Below are 19115 nucleotides of genomic sequence, written 5' to 3'. Positions count from 1 at the left end.
GATTTCAAAGAAGGAATAAAAAGTCCAAGAAACAAGATGTGATGGGCTTGAGAGATGGAGTGGTCAGATGGAATAGAGTAGTTTAGCTAGCATTCTTATAGTTGCACGTTTAACAATAGGACTCTTTTCTTTGTTAGAACGACAGACAGTTGAGACTATTGGGCGCTTCGTGGAACTTTATTGCTTCTTAAAATAAGCCTTATCCTTGTTTTCCCATATTACTCCTCAAGGCGGGCTAGGTTGTTGGTGACAGTCAAATGTTGTTGGTGATACCTTCTAAATTTCCCTATTGAGCTTAGCTGCTGGTCGACTCAACCCTTGCAGCGCTGTTCATTGCGGCTAAGCGACCCTATGAATGGCTGCTAGTACCACACTGATCCACTTTGGATACGAATAAGAGCATTCAGTTTAAACGAGTAGTGTATAGGAATCGTTCGTGGTTAAAGTGCAAGAGCTGGCTAGTAGGTAGCAGAAACGTTAGCCTCTCAAGTCTTAGGGTATAAAAATCATTAGTCTAAGAAGTTTAGTCTAAGCCATAAGATATACTAATAATTTTAACTCTTATGCTTCCAGCGGTTAATATTTCTAATACCCTGAGGCTTGGTTACCTATCACCGAAGTGAATTGCAATAGTATAGCCTTTGGATTTATTTCATCAAGGTGCGTATGAGTTAACATAAGAGCAAAATGCTTCACAACAATCCGGATCTGGCTCATCCAACACTTTGGGCAAATATTCAGTCTGCCATTCTGAACCGAGTTTTGTGGTCATCTCAACCTTAAAAAACTCCCAGTAGGCTGGATACCAACCGGACTGTTCCCAGTCAATAATGGCCATGACACGGCAAGGCGAATCTTTAGAAACCATAATATTGACAGGGTTAAGATCGGCGTGGGTAAAATGGATAGCGCAATCATCCGGTAACAGATCTCGATATGGATCCAATACATTGGCAAGATCAATATCTGGTTGTCTCGCCTTGGCTGGCCACTTAAACATGTTGGACATACAATCGTGAAGTTCAGTGATCGAAGAGAAAGGACCAACAGGGGGAAAGTTTGTACCAGTAAAGATCATATCTTCCAGTGGCCCACGATTAATGCTACCTAGTCGGCGGTTAGTCTCATAGGATCGTCGAGTATCAACGGGGGTTCCTACCGATGAATTCATTGCCAGGTGCTTGTCGAAGATGAGATATCTGGTTGACCATTGTTTTGAGCTCTCCACAGACGCCCTCCTTTTCTAAGACTGTCAAACTGTCCCAACGGTCCTTCAAAGTGGTCCCTTCAATATACTCCATATAAAGGAATGTAAGGCCGTTCTCCTGTGTCCATCCATAAACTTCTGGAACAGGAACTTCAGGTAAAAACCGACGAACGGCCCAGAGACACTGCCCTTCTGAGATGATGGCGGTCGAGTTATCGCTATGCTTGACGACAAGTCCAAGTTCCTCAAACACGGCTGGCAGGCGCAGTTTCATGCTCTCAACATGTGGGTGCTGAATAAAATTAGGTCTAGCTAAGACTTCGGAAGGAGTTGGGAGGGTAGGCGTTTCTGAACCCCGCGTGAAAAATGACGAGTTATAGAATGTAACAGATGGGCCCTGGGGCAGCTTGTCGGGTGAAATAAAGGACGACATGACGAGTAGATAATTGCATCAGCTGAAGTGTCAGTAATGTATCTGGTGGTCCGTAACAGAACAACCAAGTTTAAAATAAACGAGATTTATAGATGCGGGGATCAACTTGCAGGATTGAGCTGGAAAAACTTCGGTATTTGTGAGCTTGCATATGATCAAGGGGAAATGACATTGTAGTAATCAAATGCACATCAGGACATATTTGTTGCTATACGTGATAATAAAGCCTAATACTAACTCCATCCCTCATTCTATATTAAAGTTTACGTAGAGTCTGCCTTCCCAGCCAGCAAGCGTCGTCTTCTGAATATCTGTGAAACTGTCCGTCGTGCTTAAAAGCAACTTGACTTCATTTGCTGAACACTTGAGATAAGTGTAGACATCGGGACAGGGACGTTCTTCTTGACTCATGTTTAACACAATCAAGACTTTCCTCTTCTGTCCCTGGCCACCCTTGATTGGAAGGACACTTTCTTTGAGATAAACGAATAGAAACTCATCTTCCGGATCCATAAGTTTGAATGAGCCAAAGACAAAAATATCTTGGTACCGCTTGCGCAATCGCAGCATCTCTTTATAAAAGCTCAAGATAGAATCGGGATCCTTCAGTTGTCTGGCAACGTTAATGTCGCGGTACTCATCATGGACCTTCATCCACGGTTTGGCCTGTGCGCTCGTAAATCCTCCATTTGGGGAATCATCCCACTGGAATGGGATCCGCGAATGGTCACGCGCCATGATCTGGAGTCCGTGCATCGTGTCCTTGACTCTCTTCTCATTACCAGATTCCACAGCCTCGGCAAAAAAGTTGCTACTTTCAATGTCCTTGTACTCTTCAATTCCCCAGGAGCGTGGCATATTGGTCATGCCTATTTCTTGGCCTTGGTAGAGAAACAATGTACCTGTGAGAGTAGCTTGCCACATCGCTATGGTCTTTGCAGATTTCAGCCACCATTCTGGTGATGAAGTATCGCCGAAACGATCGACTGCTCTTCCGTTGTCGTGGTTCTCGCAGAATACCGTTGTCCAGGCGTCTGTTCCCTCGATGAAACTCTGCCACCTTTCCACAAACGACTTTAGCTTTGACAGCGGGAAATCTTGATAGATATATTTGTCTCCAAAGCCGTTACCGTTGCCGAGTCTGATCATGGAGAATTCGAACACCATGTCCAATTCTTTCGCTGCCGCAGATACATAAGGTATGACCTGCGATGGATGAGGTGTATTCGAAAGTTCACCCACAGACACAGCACTGTACGGTCTGAGTACCTTCTCGTTCATTTCATGAATGAATTCATGAATCCTTGGTCCGTTGCACCACATCTCAGGTGCCGGTTGATGGGGCGACGAAGGATCCGTCACAGGCGCATCGACAAAGTCCTTCCTCTTAGAATACTTGTTGACTGTGTCGATTCGGAACCCGTCAACGCCTCGATCAAGCCAGAAACGCATTGTGTTGTCATAAATCGCTTCACGGCACTCTTCGTTGTCCCAGTTCAGATCCGGTTGGTCTGGGTCGTACAGATGAAGGTAATATTCTTGTGTATGCTCATCCCATGTCCATGTAGAGCATGCAAAGTACCCCCTCCAATTTGTGGGAGGCTGGCGCACACCATTTGTATCATAGCGTGCAGGTTGCCAGATGTACCATTCTCTTTTCGGGTTATCCTTTGAGGATCTTGACTCTTTGAACCACTCGTGTTCAACAGATGTGTGATTCACGACAAGATCGAGTATGATCTTGAGCCCTTTTGCATGACATTGGTCAATAAGAGTGTCGACATCTTCAACACTTCCGTATGGTTCGTAAATCTTCTGATAATCTGACACGTCATATCCCATGTCCTTTTGGGGACTTTCGAAAATGGGAGAGACCCAGACAACGTCAATACCCAGATCGCTCAAATAGTCCAATTGAGAAATGAGACCAGGCAAGTCCCCCCAACCGTCGCCGTTGGAGTCTTTGAAGCTGGCTGGGTAGACTTGATAAAAGGATGCGGCTTTCCACCAGGGATGAGTACCGGCATATTGATGATGTTCATCCCAAGATATGGAACCCATGGTGTTGAAGATTATGATGGTCTAGTCAATCAAGAGAGATGACAAGAAAGGAGTGTTGATAAATGCGACAAAGAGAGATGAAGATGAGAAAATGGACGAGGGGAAACGAGCGGTTTATCAATCTCACGAAACCCGATGCAAGACATTGTGGAGATAAGTCAGATTAGAGCCGCATACATCGGACTGTCCGCCGGGTTGTGATTTTAGGTAAAGATCGACCGAGGCTGTTTGTATTGTCATGCGACGCCCTCAGAGTATCAGAACAATTGGCCGCTAGAAGCATAAGAGACGAAATTAGTAGATCAGCTTATGCTACTTAGATTATGCTCTTTAGGCTATTTATTTTTGTAACCTAAGACTTGGGAGGTCAACTTTTCTGCTACCCAGTAGGACGCCTTCACGCCATGGTCAGTGTCTTGGTCTAAAATTGTGGCTGGTTCTTAGAGGCGGAGACTCCGTCTTAGCAATGAAAGCGTCGGAGTCATTCCGCTTTTAGCGTTCTTTCTAACACTGTCCAATAATTGTGCTGAGCTATTGATGGAGTCTCCGTACCACTAACGGAGTCTCCTGTCATTAGGAACCAGCTCAACTTGAGTGTCCAATCTTCTTCTCCTTAGATCTTCTCCCCACACTACACACAGTCAGTCATCCCCAGGTTTTTGTTCCTTTTCCCCACGGGCTTTACCGAGTGACCAACGGCCCTTGCTCTCTTTCTAGGGGACATGCGCGGAACCCGTTTACCCTTGAGTTCTAACAGACAGCATCGGTTGTTCAAGTATATAAAGACCGGGTTCTCTCTCGTTTCTTTTTACATTGGATTTTAGCAGTAAAGATTTTTACTTTGTTCTCTCATCCATTCGCAATGGCTTCCCCCAAACCTTTTCCAGAAAAACAACCCAACGCGCAGCATGATGAGGCTGTCACCCCCGAAACACTTGCCTCGGAAGCCAAAGTCGCTGCTGAAGCTGAACACTACATGACTCTATGGGAAGCTGTCAAAACTTACCCAAAAGCCATTGGCTGGTCTGTTCTGCTGTCTACCACTCTTATCATGGAAGGCTACGACCTTGCCTTGCTAGGTAATCTGTACGCTTCACCTGTATTCAACGAGAAGTTTGGCACGTATGATGCCAAAAAGGAGAAGTTCGCTGTTTCAGCTGCTTGGCAATCTGGATTGTCAAACGGTGCCCGTGCTGGAGAGATCATCGGTCTCATCCTTGCGGGATGGGCATCTGACCGATATGGATACAAGATGACTACCGTTGGCGCACTTGTTCTGATGATTGCATTCGTCTTTGTTTTATTCTTCGCCCCAAACATCAAGATTCTTGTTCTGGGAGAGGTTCTCTGTGGTATGTATCTATCTGTTGACTACAAGTACACATTTGCTGATATGACAGGTATTCCATGGGGCGCGTTCCAGAGCGTGACGCCCGCGTATGCGTCTGAAGTAGCACCCGTCGTGCTCCGACCGTACCTGACGACATTCATCAATATGTGTTGGGTCATTGGACAGTTCTTTGCTGCTGCCGTTAACAAAGGCTCTGTCGGACGAGGGGATGAGTGGGCCTATCGCATCCCGTTTGGAGTGCAATGGGTATGGCCTGTTCCAATCCTTGCAGGTGTCATTTTTGCTCCCGAGTAAGTCGTCAGATCATCCAACCTTCGTTAAAACCCAACTGACGGCGTTCAAGGTCCCCGTGGTGGCATGTCCGCAAAGGCAATCGTGCCGCTGCAAAGAAGTCTCTTCTCCGACTCACGTCTCCCCAACAACCTAACTTCAACGCCGATGAAACAATTGCCATGATTGAGCACACAAACGAGATGGAAAAGAACTTGAAGGAGGGCACCAGCTACCGAGACTGCTTCAAAGGCGTTGACCTCCGACGCACAGAGATCGTGATTGGTATCTGGCTCGTCCAGACTCTTGGCGGTCAAAATCTCATGGGATATTTCTCATATTTCTTGACTCAAGCTGGCATGGATGCTAGCAACTCGTTCTCACTCTCCATGGCACAGTACGCCCTTGGCATGGTCGGCACATTTGGCTCTTGGTTCTTAATGGCCAGGGTTGGTCGAAGGACGATTCACTTCACTGGTCTATGCACCCAACTTGTCATCCTCGTCATTGTTGGGTCGCTATCCTTTGCAAACAACAACGGCTCAGTCTGGGCCATCGGCGCAATGCTTATCGTCTTTACATTTGTATACGACTTCACCGTTGGGCCAGTCACATATTCATTGATCTCCGAGCTGTCCTCAACCCGTCTCAAGGCAAAGACAATTGTTATGGCTCGCGCTGCTTACAACGCTAGCAACATATTTGTCAACGTCATGACCAACTACCAGTTGTCGTCGAGTGCGTGGAATTGGGGCGCCTGCACAGCTTATTTCTGGGCTGGTACCTGTCTACTCTCCGCCATCTGGGTATATTTCAGGCTCCCTGAACCCAGAAACAGGACATATGCAGAGTTGGATGTGCTGTTCCAGAAACGCGTGTCGGCCAGGAAATTTGCTAAGACAGATGTTGATCCGTATTCCCATTCGGTTGTTTCTGACAAGAAGCCAACAGCTGAGAAGGAGATTCAGTAGATGGTTGAAGTAGTCATCTGGAGGAGCATGTGGCGAATGTGTACATATTTGACAGTATCTTTGATGTAATATTATTGTAGATTTACTCTTGGTAACGGGGGGCTATTCTCAGGCACAGTTGAGTCAGGACTGGGCAACGCCTGTTGAATGTGCTTCTCCAGAAGAGGATCATAGGTGCTTGTACCACCTGGTAGCTTAGTGATGAGGTTCCGAATATACAACAAATCATCTTCAGGTGCTGTCCCCATTGCCAAACCTTGTGGACTTGAAGGCGCAACAGGCACGCGAGCAAGAACGTCTACTACTGCTGAGACGATATCATACAGCTTCTCTGTGACGCCTATTCCGTGGATACTAATACTGTCGATGGAGAGATCTCTTGTTGAGAGGGTCAAGTCTTTGGCAATTACTAGAGGATATTGATATGTAAGACTGTATTGCTGCGCGTTTTCGCTAAGATGGCCGAGTCGGAGACGTAACTTCCATACAGTCATACGTAGCCAGAGCTGTGTTATCCTCAAGTTTGCTTTTTGTGTCTCATGGAGTAGTGCGTCTGGCTTGATTGCTGTATTGACAGCAGTCTCAACAAAGTCGAGTGACGAAAGTGGTGGCGTGATTGCGAAACGTTCCTGGTTGAGAAGGGCAACAAAGGATGTGTCTATTGGTCTGAAGAGGGCTGAGAGACTCCAAAATCCGGATAATGAAGGATCATTCACGTCAATCTCTGGAGCTTCATCCGTTATCTGTAACGTAATTGGACGACGATATCGGATGGCGTGGGATCGTTCAGATATCACGAGCACCCAGAATAGACGATGTGCCAGAGCTTTGGAAGTGTGATCCATGTCATCGAGTCTCAACAAACAGAAGAGAGTCGTTGCCTCGCGTAGAAATAAGAATGTCTGGCTATGATGCGACAACCTCGCCTGACACGCGTACAGGAAAAAGGCCACGAGGCATTGATTCAAGCGCGGTCTCATGGTTCTTGGCGTTGATTGATGAAGAGCAACAGTCTGGTCAACAATCATGGATCCATATGTCGCGTTATTCTGGGCGATGAGACCCTGCGAGAGAAGATTCTCCGGCTCTTCAGACTGGAGCAAGACCTGAGCACACATTGCCACAAGAACAGTGTATGCTTCCAATCTCTCCTCCGGTGAAGATGGAGACGTTGATCGGAGTTGGCCAACATAGTCGCGCGTAAGAATGGGTATAGTAGGGTACAGTCTTGCAAAGAAGCGCTCAACGCAGTGGTCCAGTACCTGACTGGGAACGAGGTCAGTCAGTCTGGAGAGGGCATCCGCAGGGCCATTGTGTGTGTTTGGGAATGATTGGTAAGGATACGGGTATGCGTGGATAGGCTGAAGGATGGTGGGAGAACCAGACTGTCCAATACATCGATCTGCAAGACCTGCATCCACACATCTCCTGCAGGGGCGATATTCGTTGCAGCCTCTGCGTAGGGTTTTGCAGCGTTGACAAGCCCTCGGTACCTGCGACCTCTTGGCGGGTGGATTCGGAATATCGTCGGCCATCACATCGAGACTGTACGGGTGTGAACGGGATAGACTAGACAGACAAGTAAGAGATAGGAAAGATAGCAGATGCTGTTGGTTATCCAAGATTGCGATAATCGCGCACACGCGTGGGACTGAGAAAAGAAGTGGAGTTGAGCATTGGCCAGATAAGGAACCCGTTTCCTTCGGATGAGGTAACGAAAAGATAATGGAAACAAAGAGTGGAAGTCCTCCACAGAACAGAACCCAACGAGTCAAGACTAGACTAGAGAGGAGGCTGGTAAAACTTGGCTTTTGCTTGGCTCGTAGCATTCTTCATATTGACAATCTGTACCCCGCTTCAAGAATAAAGGAGAGCTAGTACTAAACGGGCGACTCCAGATTCTCACAATGACAGCTTCAATTTGCAGCAACAGACTACCTACAAACTTTCGGTGAGGCTAATTACATTCAGCCTCTCATGCAATGCAAGCATGAGTCAAGGAAACAATAGAAACCTGCTCGAACCATTCCGTATCCTTGTGCGATCAGCGTGCTTGACATGGTCTCACGGTACGTAATTAGTGTGCGACCCGAGCTTACTATCCACGCTACGCTTCCGATTTGGCGGTACATTACTCTAAATCAACCTTGTTCAAATGTCTTGGCTTACAGGCTGTGTTGGTTTGTACCATGGTCCTGGACCTCTGCTGGATAACGATGTGGTAACACTGTGGATTATACGCATATTCTCGGATCGGTGATAAGCATCCAGCTATTGTCTTGGCCAAGACGTCGTCAGTATAAAACATGTCTGCGATCGCAGATGAGGAGCAGTCCTTTCCTTCTCGTTCTTTACCTCCCTCCTCCTCTATCTCTCCTCTCTCCAAGTGCTGTACCCTCTTGTGTTAGCCCAGCATGTCGCCCTCTTTCCACTCCCTACTTGCTATCGCAACCCTTGCAGGCTCAGCTGCCCTTGCATCCCCGATCCCGGAGCCAGAAACACCGCAACTTATCCCCCGGGCTGTTGGTGACTTTGAGTGCTTCAACGCTAGTCTTCCCAACATTACCATCTTCGCAACTGGCGGTACCATCGCTGGTTCTGCTGGTTCTGCCGATCAAACTACGGGCTACCAGGCTGGTGCATTGGGCATCCAAGCGTTGATCGACGCTGTCCCGCAGCTCTGCAACGTCTCCAACGTCAGGGGCGTGCAGATCTCCAATGTTGATAGCGGCGATGTCAACTCTACCATCCTGACCACTTTGGCGCATCGCATTCAGACTGATCTTGACAACCCTCACATCCAAGGTGTTGTCGTCACTCATGGCACTGACACTCTTGAGGAATCTTCATTCTTCCTCGATCTCACTGTGAAAAGTGAAAAGCCTGTTGTTATGGTTGGATCCATGCGTCCTGCCACTGCCATCAGTGCTGATGGTCCCATCAACCTCCTCTCTGCTGTTCGATTGGCAGGTAGCAAGAGTGCTAAGGGTCGCGGTGCAATGATTGTCCTCAACGACAAGATCGCTTCTGCACGCTACACCGTTAAATCCCACGCCAATGCTGTCCAGACTTTCATTGCCGAAGACCAAGGTTACCTTGGTGCCTTTGAAAACATCCAGCCCGTCTTCTGGTACCCTGCTAGCCGACCACTAGGCCATCACTATTTCAACATCAGTGCCAGCTCACCTAAGAAGGCTCTTCCCCAGGTCGACGTCTTGTACGGTCACCAAGAAGCGGACCCCGAGCTTTTCCAAGCTGCTATCGGTAGCGGCGCCCAGGGTATTGTTCTCGCTGGTCTTGGTGCTGGAGGCTGGCCTGACGAAGCTGCTGATGAGATCAAGAAGGTCTTGAACAAGACTGACATTCCTGTTGTTGTCAGTCGTCGCACTGCTTGGGGATATGTCGGAGAGCGACCTTTCGGTATTGGTGCTGGGTACTTGAACCCTTCCAAGGCCAGAATCCAACTGCAGCTTGCGCTCGAGAAGAAGCTTTCTGTAGAGGAGATCCAGGACATATTCGAGTATGTTTGATTGGAAGAGGGTTTTTAAATGAATCAATGATATATGATAAAAATCAAATTTAAATGCAATTATACTCAAATAGACGCAAGCTTTAATGTTCGTGTGCTTGGATAACCAACCTCGTGACAGGAACGTAACTCAAGGAACCCTCAAGTCTTGCGTTCACATATATTTATAGCCTGTAGATAAGACGAGCTATCCAGTTTAACGAGTAAAATGACGCAGCCTAGGATAATACAGTAAACACTATCAATCCACTTGCGGATTTCATCTCTCATATCACGTATACCTCAAATGACCAAATTCTCTGATACCCTAGACATCGAAGGTCCAAGCGAGTTTATGCCAAAATGGGACAAGCAGTCAGTTGATCCGAAGTGTGTCACGTGCCGACTGTATTACATGTCCCATCTTACCCATAAAACAACACATTCACCCTCTCACAAACGTTTATCGACATGTCATCACAGTCCGTAGAACGTAGGACTATAAATATTCCGTCAACCAGAGACCAACCAGCGACAGTGCCGTGTTACGATCTCGAAGATCGCACCCGTTCTGCCCTTCAAAGTCTACAAGAAGGCGATTTACTGCAACTTGTGAGATACTAGACTAGTTCACCACCACCCCGTACACCCCTCCACCCCGCACACCTTTTCTCACCTTAGAGCATTATTTTTAAATATTAATTTAAAATACTATATAACTATCTAAAGATCTATATATAGTATTATAAAATTTTATAATTTCTAAGCTTTTTAAATATATATATATTATTTTTATAGCTATTTTATATAATAAGTTATAAGCTCTTAATGTAAGGGGCTGGGTCTTAATAGGTTATTGCATAAAAGAGAGGCCTTATATTAAGCTATCTAAGACTAAGGGGAGAAGAGAAGAGAAAGGCTAGAGGTTATAGTAAGGTTACTATAAGAAAAGTCTATTAGTTATATATATATAAGCTACTAATAAGATCTTACTTAACCGATAAGGGTAAAATCAGTCTAGCTATAATAGCTTTAGCCGCTATAATATAGAATAAATCTAAAAATATAGCTTAGCTATTAATAATATCCCCCTATTTTTAAGCTAAGACCCCTATTAGTAAGGTTATTATATCTTTAGCTCTTATATTTAATATAAGATATTATAATTAAACTTATAAGAACTTTAGATTACTTTTATTCCTTTTTATTATTACTTTTATTATCTTTTATAATTTATTACTATATATAGGCTATATAATCTTAAGATATCTTATATTATAATGCCTTTAATTTCTTTTTTCTTTTTCTCTTTTTATATATATCTCTTTATATTATATAGCCTTATTTCTATATTTATATTTTATATAAAGTCTTAATGCCCTTATACTTATTATCTCTATATAATACTTATTATTTAGTCTTATTATTTATTATTTTTTTCCCTATTTAGCTATTATATTCTTACTATAAGAAATCTCTATAATATTCTTTTAAAATAATACCTTTTTATATATATCTATTATTATTTTTCTCCTTTAGATATATTTTTATTTATTTCTATATACTTTAGCTTAATAGCTAACTTATTCCTTTAGTATAATAAATTATTAGTATTATTTTAATTAGGCTATTAAATAGTACTTTAGGCTTACTATAAAGGTCTATAAGAAAGGTAAGGATATTAAGGTTAATACTCCTCTTATTACTTTTTATACTACTATTAAAAGAGGTATATTCTTATTATAGCTTTATAGTTAAAAAGCTATTAATTAGCCTAATTACTTTTATTAAGTATAATATTTATTAAGTAAATAATTAGGTTTATATACCTATAAGTATTAATTCTTTTTTATTTTATACCTTTTATATTAATTAGCTATAATAGCTTTTTACTTTTAATATAGCTATATTATATTAATTAATTTACCTTTAAGGAATAGAGTTTTAAAAGGTAAATAATATAAATAATCTTATAGATAAATCTAAATAAGAGAATAATTACCTTATAGATATAGTAAGTCTTTTTATAATCTTTATTTTTTACTATTTTACTATTAACTTAAGTTTTAAGAAGTTATTAAGGCTTATAATATTAATACTATAGTTATAGCTTATTTTACTTATAGTTTTCTAGCTAAAAAGGTAATCTATAGTAAACTTAATACTTATTTATCTTTTATTTATTAAGAGACTAAAAACTCTTATTATATTAATCTAATTACTTTAAAGTATATAAAGGCTATTATTAATTTAGTAAACTCTATATAATACTATATTAAGCTTAATACTACTTATTTTAATATAAAGTATAAAAACCTAATATTATTAAAGTATATTTACTTTAGTAGGGTTAATAATACTTTAAAAGCTCTTAAGGTTAACCCTTTTAAATCCCCTATTTAATTAATTTTCTTAGCTATTAAAAAGTAATAAGCTATTACTCTTATAGTTATACCTAATAAGTATTAGAGGGTTATTATAACTTTAAAGACCTTTATTATTATTATAGCTACTATTAATAATAATAATAATAATATTAATATTAATAATAGAGATATTAATAATAATAGTTAAGGTATTAATAATAATAATAATAGTAATAAAGACTAATAGACTTATAACTTAATAGAAGTATTTAAATATTTTAATTTTTTATTAGTAAGGTTAAGCTAAATTGCCTATATACTATTAATATAAGAATTCTACTTTAAAAATAGCTAGTTTAATCTTTTATTTATTATTTAAAGTTCTAGCTATTATACCCTAGTTTATCTTTATTAGTTACTTATTTATTATATTTAGCTAGGCTATTTAATAAAAAAGCTAATTTAAGTTATTTTTATATATAAACTTATAATAACTTATACTTTTTTATAGTTTTATTTAAAAGGATTATATTATTTAAGTATATTAAGGTTAGCCTTAATATCTTTATAGTATTATAATAAATTGCTTTAAAGGACTATTATTTTCTATAATTAGACTATATTAAGTCTTAAATACCTTTAGGGTTATTATTTCTTTTATATAATTAATAGGTTCTTATATAAGCGCTTTATACCCTTTCTACTTAATAAGGTATTAATAAACTTACCTATAGCCTTAGTTCTACTATTTAATGCATTTAATATATTTAATAGCTTACTTATTTTTACTATTTATTAGAATTACTAAAGGTTAAATATTATTATTAACCTATTTAGATAAAGGGTTACTAATTATTTTCTTTAAGAGGTTAATATAAAATTATAGGTATATCCTATTAGAAATATTAAGCTTAACTATATAGCTATTAATTACTTAAGTAACTATATATTTATATTATTATTAGTTAAGCTTTTTAAAGGGTTATATTAATTTAATATTAGTAAGTTTTAATTAGACTTTATCTCTTATAGAAAACTATTTTATTAGGTATTATTACTAATTTATAGTATCCTTTTAATATTATTAAGTAATTACTGCTTAAGTTTATATTAATTTTAATATATATTATAATTTTATTATAAAATATTAAGTATTAAACTCCTTATAATATCTTAATATAAATATAATATCTTTATTTATTAAGAATAGAGATATATAATATCTATATATTATAAAGAATAGACTTATTCTTATTATAGTATATTTATAGCTATTTAGCGCTAATTATACTATTAGTAAGAGATTAGCCTAATTATCTTAAGTATAATTAATATAGATATATAAAATAGCTTAAATTTCCTAATTTAGTCTCTTAAGGCCTCTATCTATTTAAAGGTAGTATATAATATTAAGTTACTACTTAATACCTATAAGCTTATAAAAAGCAATTTAGAATTTTCTTATTTAATTAAATCTATAATTATTTATAATAGCAGTTAGTATATTATAATACCTAAAGTAATAGCTAAGAAATTATTATATATATACTTTAATTAAAATATCTAATATTACTTTAAAGGTAATTATTCTTATTAATTTATCTTTAATAACTTAAATATATATATTCTTTTATTCTCTTAAGACTAAAAGTAAAGTAATAAAGTCTATTATAAGTTTACTATATAGTCTTTATAGGATTAATAATAGTTTTAATAGCTTAGATTTTACTTCTTATTAAAAGTAACTTTTATTATAAGTATTATAGTTCTTAATAAAGTAGTAATATAGCTATATAAACTTTAGCTAATATTAGTATTTTTATATTTAAGCTTATATTATATTTTATCTTAAATAGCCTTTAAGTAGGGAGTTATATTCTTTTTATATAATATAAGTTTATAGCTTATTTTTAGTGCTTTTAGTATTACTTTTATTACTTCTTAATATTTATAATTAATCCCTATAATATAGATATTATTTCTTATTAACTTTATATTTTATAATTTAAATTTATAGCTTTAGCTCTATAAGAAAATAGTAAGCTTATTACTTTATTACTATATATATATACTTATAGATTTTATTAGTCTTAATTATCTTATTTTATAATTATTATAGGTTAAGGTCTTTTAGAAAGGTAGCTTAAAGATTTACTTTAATAGTTAATAGGTTATCTTAACTTTTTAATTCTATTACTATAGGTCTTTTATTTAAAGCTTTATTTAGTATTTTATTTAATTTTAAGCTTATTACTTTAGATCTTATAGTAAATTCTTTTAAAACTTTTTCTTTTAGTATTTCTCTATTAATATATATTACTAATATTTAATATCTATATCCTTAAATATAATTATCTATTAGCTTATTAGGCTAATCTTATTTATATTAATTAAATGTATTAAGCGCTATAATATTTTTATTAGCTTAATAGGTAAGTTAAAAGAGGTATTTAAAGAGCTTTTTAGCTTAATAAATCTATTTCTTTAATAAGTCTTACTTTATTATAAAGTATTTTAAGTTCTTATAATTAATAAGAATTATAAAAGGGCTAATACTATATAGCTTTACCTTTTATACCTTTAAGTAATAAATAATAGCTAATATCTCCTTATTATAAATTAGGTAATTAAACTTAATAGGGGATAATTACTATAAGATATATATAATTAAATAGATCTCTTTTTATTTATTCTTTTAAGAAAAGACTCTTTTAGTTATATATTTAAAACTATTAGGCTTTATAAATATAAGTTATTAAGGGTTTTAGCTAGCTAATATAAAGGCCTTAATAAATCTCTATTTAAGTTCTTAAAATACTACTTTTTTATTACTAATTTAAATAAAAGGGGTATTTTTCTTAATAAGCTTAATAAGTAATATAGCTATAGCTAAGAAGTTTAAAATAAATATCTAATAGTAATTTATAAAGCTTAAAAAACTTTAGACCCTTTTAATTATTAAAGGAGCTATTTATTTTTAAATAGCTTATTATTTCTTTAGATTATAGGTAATAGCTCCTTTAGCCTTTATAATAAATCTTAAGTATTTTACTTTTTTAACTATAAATTTATATTTCTTTAGATTTAAGTATAAGCTTATATTAAAAAGGGATTATAATACTTTCTTTATTTTTATTATATAATCTTTAAGAGTTTTTAATAAGTAAATTAGTATATTATCTATATATATTATAATAAAATAGTCTAGGTATTTATAGAAGATAGTATTAATAAACTATTAAAATATAGTAAAGGTACTATTAAATCTAAAAAGGTATATTAACTATTTAAAAGACTTAAATCTAATTTTAAAGGCAATTTAATCTTTTTAACTTTTTACTATTTTAACTTTATAAAAGGCTATAATAATATTTAACTTTATAAATTATTTTATTTCTATTAGATTATAAAGGGTCTCTATAATTAAGGGTAATAAGTAATAATCTTATTATATAATTATATTAAAGGTATAATAATTATAATAGAATTATAAACTGCCTTTTAATTTCTTTATAAATAATATTAAGGCTATTATTATTAAGCTATTAGCCTATATAAACCCTTTATTTAAGAGATCTATTAAGGTCTTTTATAAAATAAATAATTCCTCTTATAATATTAAATAGAGAGGCCCTTATAGTAAAAAGGGTTTATTACTATTTTTATCCTTTATAAGGTTAATCTTATAGTTTACCTTAAGTTAATAAGGTAAAAGCTATAAGGCCTTTACCTTATTAAAGAGGTATTAGAACTCTTTATAAATCTCTATAAGGAGCTTCTCTTAAAGGTCTATTAAGGTTTTTTTTATTAAGGCCTTTTTAATATCTCTTAAGCTAATAGCTTTAATTAAGTTAATAAGGTTAATATAATACCCTTTTAAGTTTTAAGATCTAAAAGCTAATACTAATTATAGGCCTTTAGTAATAGTATTTCTTATATTTTATATATAGTCTTACCTTTTTTCCTTTATAAGACTATTTTATATTAAGTAGGAAATAATTTCTATATTTAATGTAATTTTAAAGAATAATCCTTTTTAATAGAGTAATTAGTAAATTTACTTAATATATACTATAAATATAAAGGCTAAAAAGAAAATAGACTTTTTTACCTATCTTATAAGATTATATTCTATTATTATAAATAGAATTAAAATATTAATAATACTATAATAAATTTATAATTAATATATTATAATAATAACTTAATTTTATTCTATTTAGGGCTTCCTTAGGAATAAATCTCCCTTTAATCCTTTAATAGTATAAATATATATAATTTAATTATACTTTTTAACTTTTAGTTAAAAATAAATAATACCTTTTATTAAGATCTATTAGTCTTTACTTATAAATCTATAAAATTACTATTTACTTTTATTAATATATAGTAAATAAAAGTTATATATAAGTTAAAAATTAATTAAAAAGTAAATATTATAACTTAAATCTATTAGGGCTTTTTAAGTCTTATTATTAATTTAATATAAGATTATAGTAAAGGCATTAAATATCTTTTCTTTTTATACTTTTTAACTTAATGCCTTCCTTTAAAGGGACTTTAATACCTATTTTTATATTAGAATTATTTATTTCTTAAATAGTATTCTTTATTCTTATTAGAGTTATTATAATAATCTCCTTATATATTTAGGTTAACTTTTTATTTAATTTTATAAGGCTTTTCTCTAAAGTAGGCTATATTAATTTATTATTATTACTTTTTCTTTAGATAGTTAATAATTAAATAATCTATTAAGTTATACTTAAAGTAATAATATTAGCTTTATTTAATAGGCTTTTTACTTTAACTATAATAAATTTAATTCTTATTTATAGTTTAATTAACCTTTATTATAACTATATTACTTATACTATCTATTTATAGCTTTTTAGCGATATAATTATAATTCTAATAGTTATTTAAAGACTTTATCTTCTTATAAGTAAAGTTATCTCTCTTATATACCTAATTTAATTTCTAAGTAATAGTTTATATTTTACTTAACTATTAGGCTATATTATTTATAGGGAAATTAATAGTAATTAGCTATTTAATTAAGGGTTTATTTAAGGTATTCTATAAGAATATAATCCTAAAGGAGTTATCTTATAAGTTCCTTTTTATATTAGCTATAATACTTTTAAACTAAAGGAGAAAAGTTATAAATAACTTATTTTTACTTTAATATAGAGTTAATAGCTTAGCTATAGTCTAGCCTTTTAAATTTAAATTTAAGTTAATTTAATTAAAATGCCTTATAAACTCTTTAGGGTTATAGTTATAAAGACCTTTTTAAATATAAAATATCTATATTACTTACTATAACTTAATATCTAAGTATTAATTAATTAAATACTATCTATTTTAATTATTAATAAAGAAAGCTTAATTAATTATAAGCTTATCTCTTATTTATTATACCTATATAATATATTTATTATACTTTTTAAAATACTTTTATAGGAAAGGTAATAATTTCTAATATATTTATAGTCTAATAAAGAGGTTCCTTAAAGGCTCTTAATAAATTAAAGTAGAATTAAAGTATATTAAAGGTAAAATAATAATATATAAATTATTAATTTAATTATTAATTCTTTAGATCTCTTTTTATAGAGTATTTAGTCTATTATTTAACTAGTTTAATAGATTATTTTATATTTCTAAAAATAAGCTTTAAATAGCCTACTAAAGGTTAATTTATTCTTTTATTTTTTATAGTAATTTTATTACTATTTTATAATAAGGTTTTTTAATATAGGCTAAATCTTAAATAATATAAGGGGCTAGGTCTTAATAGGTTATTATATAAAAGAGAGGCCTTATATTAAGTTATTTAAGACTAAAAGGAGAAAAGAAAAGAAAGGCTAAAGGTTATAATAAGATTACTATAAGAAAAGTTTACTAGTTATATATATATAGGCTATTAATAAGATCTTACTTAACCGATAAAGGTAAAATCAGTCTAGCTATAATAGCTTTAGCTACTATAGTATAGAATAAATCTAAAAACATAGCTTAGCTATTAACACTTAAAGTATATAAAAATTACTTTTTAAAGTATATTTTATATAAACTTATTTATATAGCTTTTAAATAAGTATTATTCTATATAGTAATTTTTAATTAATAATATAGCTATTAAATATTAATTTTATAAAAAAATAAATTATAATTATTAATATATAAAATAGATATAAATTTATAAAATAATAGTAAAATTTAAGTATATTATATTATATATAAAAATATATATTAAAAGTATAATAATAAATAAATTATATATATATACTATAAGTAGATATATATTATATAAAAAATATTTTATTTTATTTTATAAGCTTATAAAGTTAATAACTTAAATTAATATATTTAAACTATTTAAATTAAGCTTATATTATATTTATTTAAATAAAAGCTTATATATTTTACTTTTAACTTATAATATTATATTTCTATATAAATTAAAAGCTAATATAGCTATATATATACTTATTATATTATATATATTATTTTAATATTTAATAATATATTTTTAAAATTAATATATTTTATAAAAATTAAATATTTTTATTTTAAAATATTAAAAAAAGCTAAAATTATATAATAAATATTAATAGCTAGCTAATAGCTATATCTATTATAATAAATATAATATTAAGTTTTAAATTTCTATTTTAATAGGAAAATACTACTTTTAAGATATAAATACTATAAAAATCTAAATATTAAGTTTTAAAAGCTATATAAAAAGCTATATAAGCTATAAAAGTAAGATAATAAAACTTTTATATAGATTTAAAAGGCTAAATAAAAATATAAATTTTAAATTAAATTTATAGTATTTTTACTTTATTTAAATATTAATTTTTATAAAATGCTAAATTAGGTAAGAAAAGTGTGCGGGGTGGCGGGGTGTACGGGCTGGCGGTGAACTAGTCTAGT

At 33.6% G+C, this 19115-nt stretch overlaps 6 protein-coding genes across 6 annotated transcripts, besides 35 other annotated features; 3 read left to right on the top strand and 3 right to left on the bottom strand.

Moving 5' to 3' along the window:
* Positions 1 to 655: 655 nt before the first annotated feature.
* Positions 656 to 1640, bottom strand: FPSE_05691 (uncharacterized protein; the record flags this gene model as incomplete). The annotated part of the gene is made up of 2 exons (XM_009258809.1): positions 656 to 1107; positions 1160 to 1640. 2 exons carry the CDS (start codon positions 1638 to 1640, stop codon positions 656 to 658), a joined length of 933 nt encoding a protein of 310 aa, XP_009257084.1.
* A 246-nt stretch (positions 1641 to 1886) lies between these two features.
* On the bottom strand, positions 1887 to 3701 carry FPSE_05690 (uncharacterized protein; the record flags this gene model as incomplete). The annotated part of the gene is made up of 1 exon (XM_009258808.1): positions 1887 to 3701. One exon carries the CDS (start codon positions 3699 to 3701, stop codon positions 1887 to 1889), a length of 1815 nt encoding a protein of 604 aa, XP_009257083.1.
* Positions 3702 to 4563: 862 nt separating this feature from the next.
* On the top strand, positions 4564 to 6293 carry FPSE_05689 (uncharacterized protein; the record flags this gene model as incomplete). Its single annotated transcript, XM_009258807.1, has 2 exons — positions 4564 to 5342; positions 5396 to 6293. 2 exons carry the CDS (start codon positions 4564 to 4566, stop codon positions 6291 to 6293), a joined length of 1677 nt encoding a protein of 558 aa, XP_009257082.1.
* A 71-nt stretch (positions 6294 to 6364) lies between these two features.
* FPSE_05688 (uncharacterized protein) lies at positions 6365 to 7828 on the bottom strand (the record flags this gene model as incomplete). The annotated part of the gene is made up of 1 exon (XM_009258806.1): positions 6365 to 7828. The coding sequence occupies one exon, from the start codon at positions 7826 to 7828 to the stop codon at positions 6365 to 6367; it is 1464 nt and encodes a 487-aa protein (XP_009257081.1).
* Positions 7829 to 8707: 879 nt separating this feature from the next.
* Positions 8708 to 9823, top strand: FPSE_05687 (uncharacterized protein; the record flags this gene model as incomplete). The annotated part of the gene is made up of 1 exon (XM_009258805.1): positions 8708 to 9823. The coding sequence occupies one exon, from the start codon at positions 8708 to 8710 to the stop codon at positions 9821 to 9823; it is 1116 nt and encodes a 371-aa protein (XP_009257080.1).
* A 285-nt stretch (positions 9824 to 10108) lies between these two features.
* On the top strand, positions 10109 to 12688 carry FPSE_05686 (uncharacterized protein; the record flags this gene model as incomplete). Its single annotated transcript, XM_009258804.1, has 12 exons — positions 10109 to 10191; positions 10323 to 10413; positions 10600 to 10631; positions 11448 to 11473; positions 11529 to 11530; positions 11742 to 11752; positions 11811 to 11815; positions 11936 to 11943; positions 12251 to 12263; positions 12354 to 12376; positions 12431 to 12432; positions 12679 to 12688. 12 exons carry the CDS (start codon positions 10109 to 10111, stop codon positions 12686 to 12688), a joined length of 306 nt encoding a protein of 101 aa, XP_009257079.1.
* Positions 10486 to 10615: a repeat region.
* Positions 10943 to 10979: a repeat region.
* Positions 10994 to 11165: a repeat region.
* Positions 11199 to 11241: a repeat region.
* Positions 11280 to 11331: a repeat region.
* Positions 11397 to 11426: a repeat region.
* Positions 11577 to 11727: a repeat region.
* Positions 12312 to 12404: a microsatellite.
* Positions 12417 to 12459: a repeat region.
* Positions 12610 to 12715: a repeat region.
* A 395-nt stretch (positions 12716 to 13110) lies between these two features.
* Positions 13111 to 13131: a repeat region.
* A 140-nt stretch (positions 13132 to 13271) lies between these two features.
* Positions 13272 to 13404: a repeat region.
* Positions 13405 to 13603: 199 nt separating this feature from the next.
* Positions 13604 to 13660: a repeat region.
* A 27-nt stretch (positions 13661 to 13687) lies between these two features.
* Positions 13688 to 13802: a repeat region.
* Positions 13803 to 13972: 170 nt separating this feature from the next.
* Positions 13973 to 14022: a repeat region.
* An 86-nt stretch (positions 14023 to 14108) lies between these two features.
* Positions 14109 to 14183: a repeat region.
* A 35-nt stretch (positions 14184 to 14218) lies between these two features.
* Positions 14219 to 14285: a repeat region.
* A 186-nt stretch (positions 14286 to 14471) lies between these two features.
* Positions 14472 to 14522: a repeat region.
* Positions 14523 to 15193: 671 nt separating this feature from the next.
* Positions 15194 to 15369: a repeat region.
* Positions 15370 to 15528: 159 nt separating this feature from the next.
* Positions 15529 to 15578: a repeat region.
* Positions 15579 to 15597: 19 nt separating this feature from the next.
* Positions 15598 to 15661: a repeat region.
* Positions 15662 to 16283: 622 nt separating this feature from the next.
* Positions 16284 to 16382: a repeat region.
* Positions 16291 to 16389: a repeat region.
* A 33-nt stretch (positions 16390 to 16422) lies between these two features.
* Positions 16423 to 16622: a repeat region.
* Positions 16623 to 16865: 243 nt separating this feature from the next.
* Positions 16866 to 17014: a repeat region.
* A 373-nt stretch (positions 17015 to 17387) lies between these two features.
* Positions 17388 to 17422: a repeat region.
* A 37-nt stretch (positions 17423 to 17459) lies between these two features.
* Positions 17460 to 17632: a repeat region.
* A 58-nt stretch (positions 17633 to 17690) lies between these two features.
* Positions 17691 to 17766: a repeat region.
* Positions 17767 to 17865: 99 nt separating this feature from the next.
* Positions 17866 to 17930: a repeat region.
* Positions 17931 to 18208: 278 nt separating this feature from the next.
* Positions 18209 to 18351: a repeat region.
* Positions 18352 to 18485: a microsatellite.
* Positions 18398 to 18704: a microsatellite.
* Positions 18705 to 18789: a repeat region.
* Positions 18790 to 18802: 13 nt separating this feature from the next.
* Positions 18803 to 18911: a repeat region.
* Positions 18912 to 18977: 66 nt separating this feature from the next.
* Positions 18978 to 19058: a repeat region.
* Positions 19059 to 19115: the final 57 nt, after the last annotated feature.

Source organism: Fusarium pseudograminearum, chromosome 1, assembly GCF_000303195.2.
Source record: "Fusarium pseudograminearum CS3096 chromosome 1, whole genome shotgun sequence".
Classification (NCBI taxonomy): Eukaryota; Fungi; Ascomycota; class Sordariomycetes; order Hypocreales; family Nectriaceae; genus Fusarium; species Fusarium pseudograminearum.
This window is presented reverse-complemented; position numbering and strand designations above follow the sequence as displayed.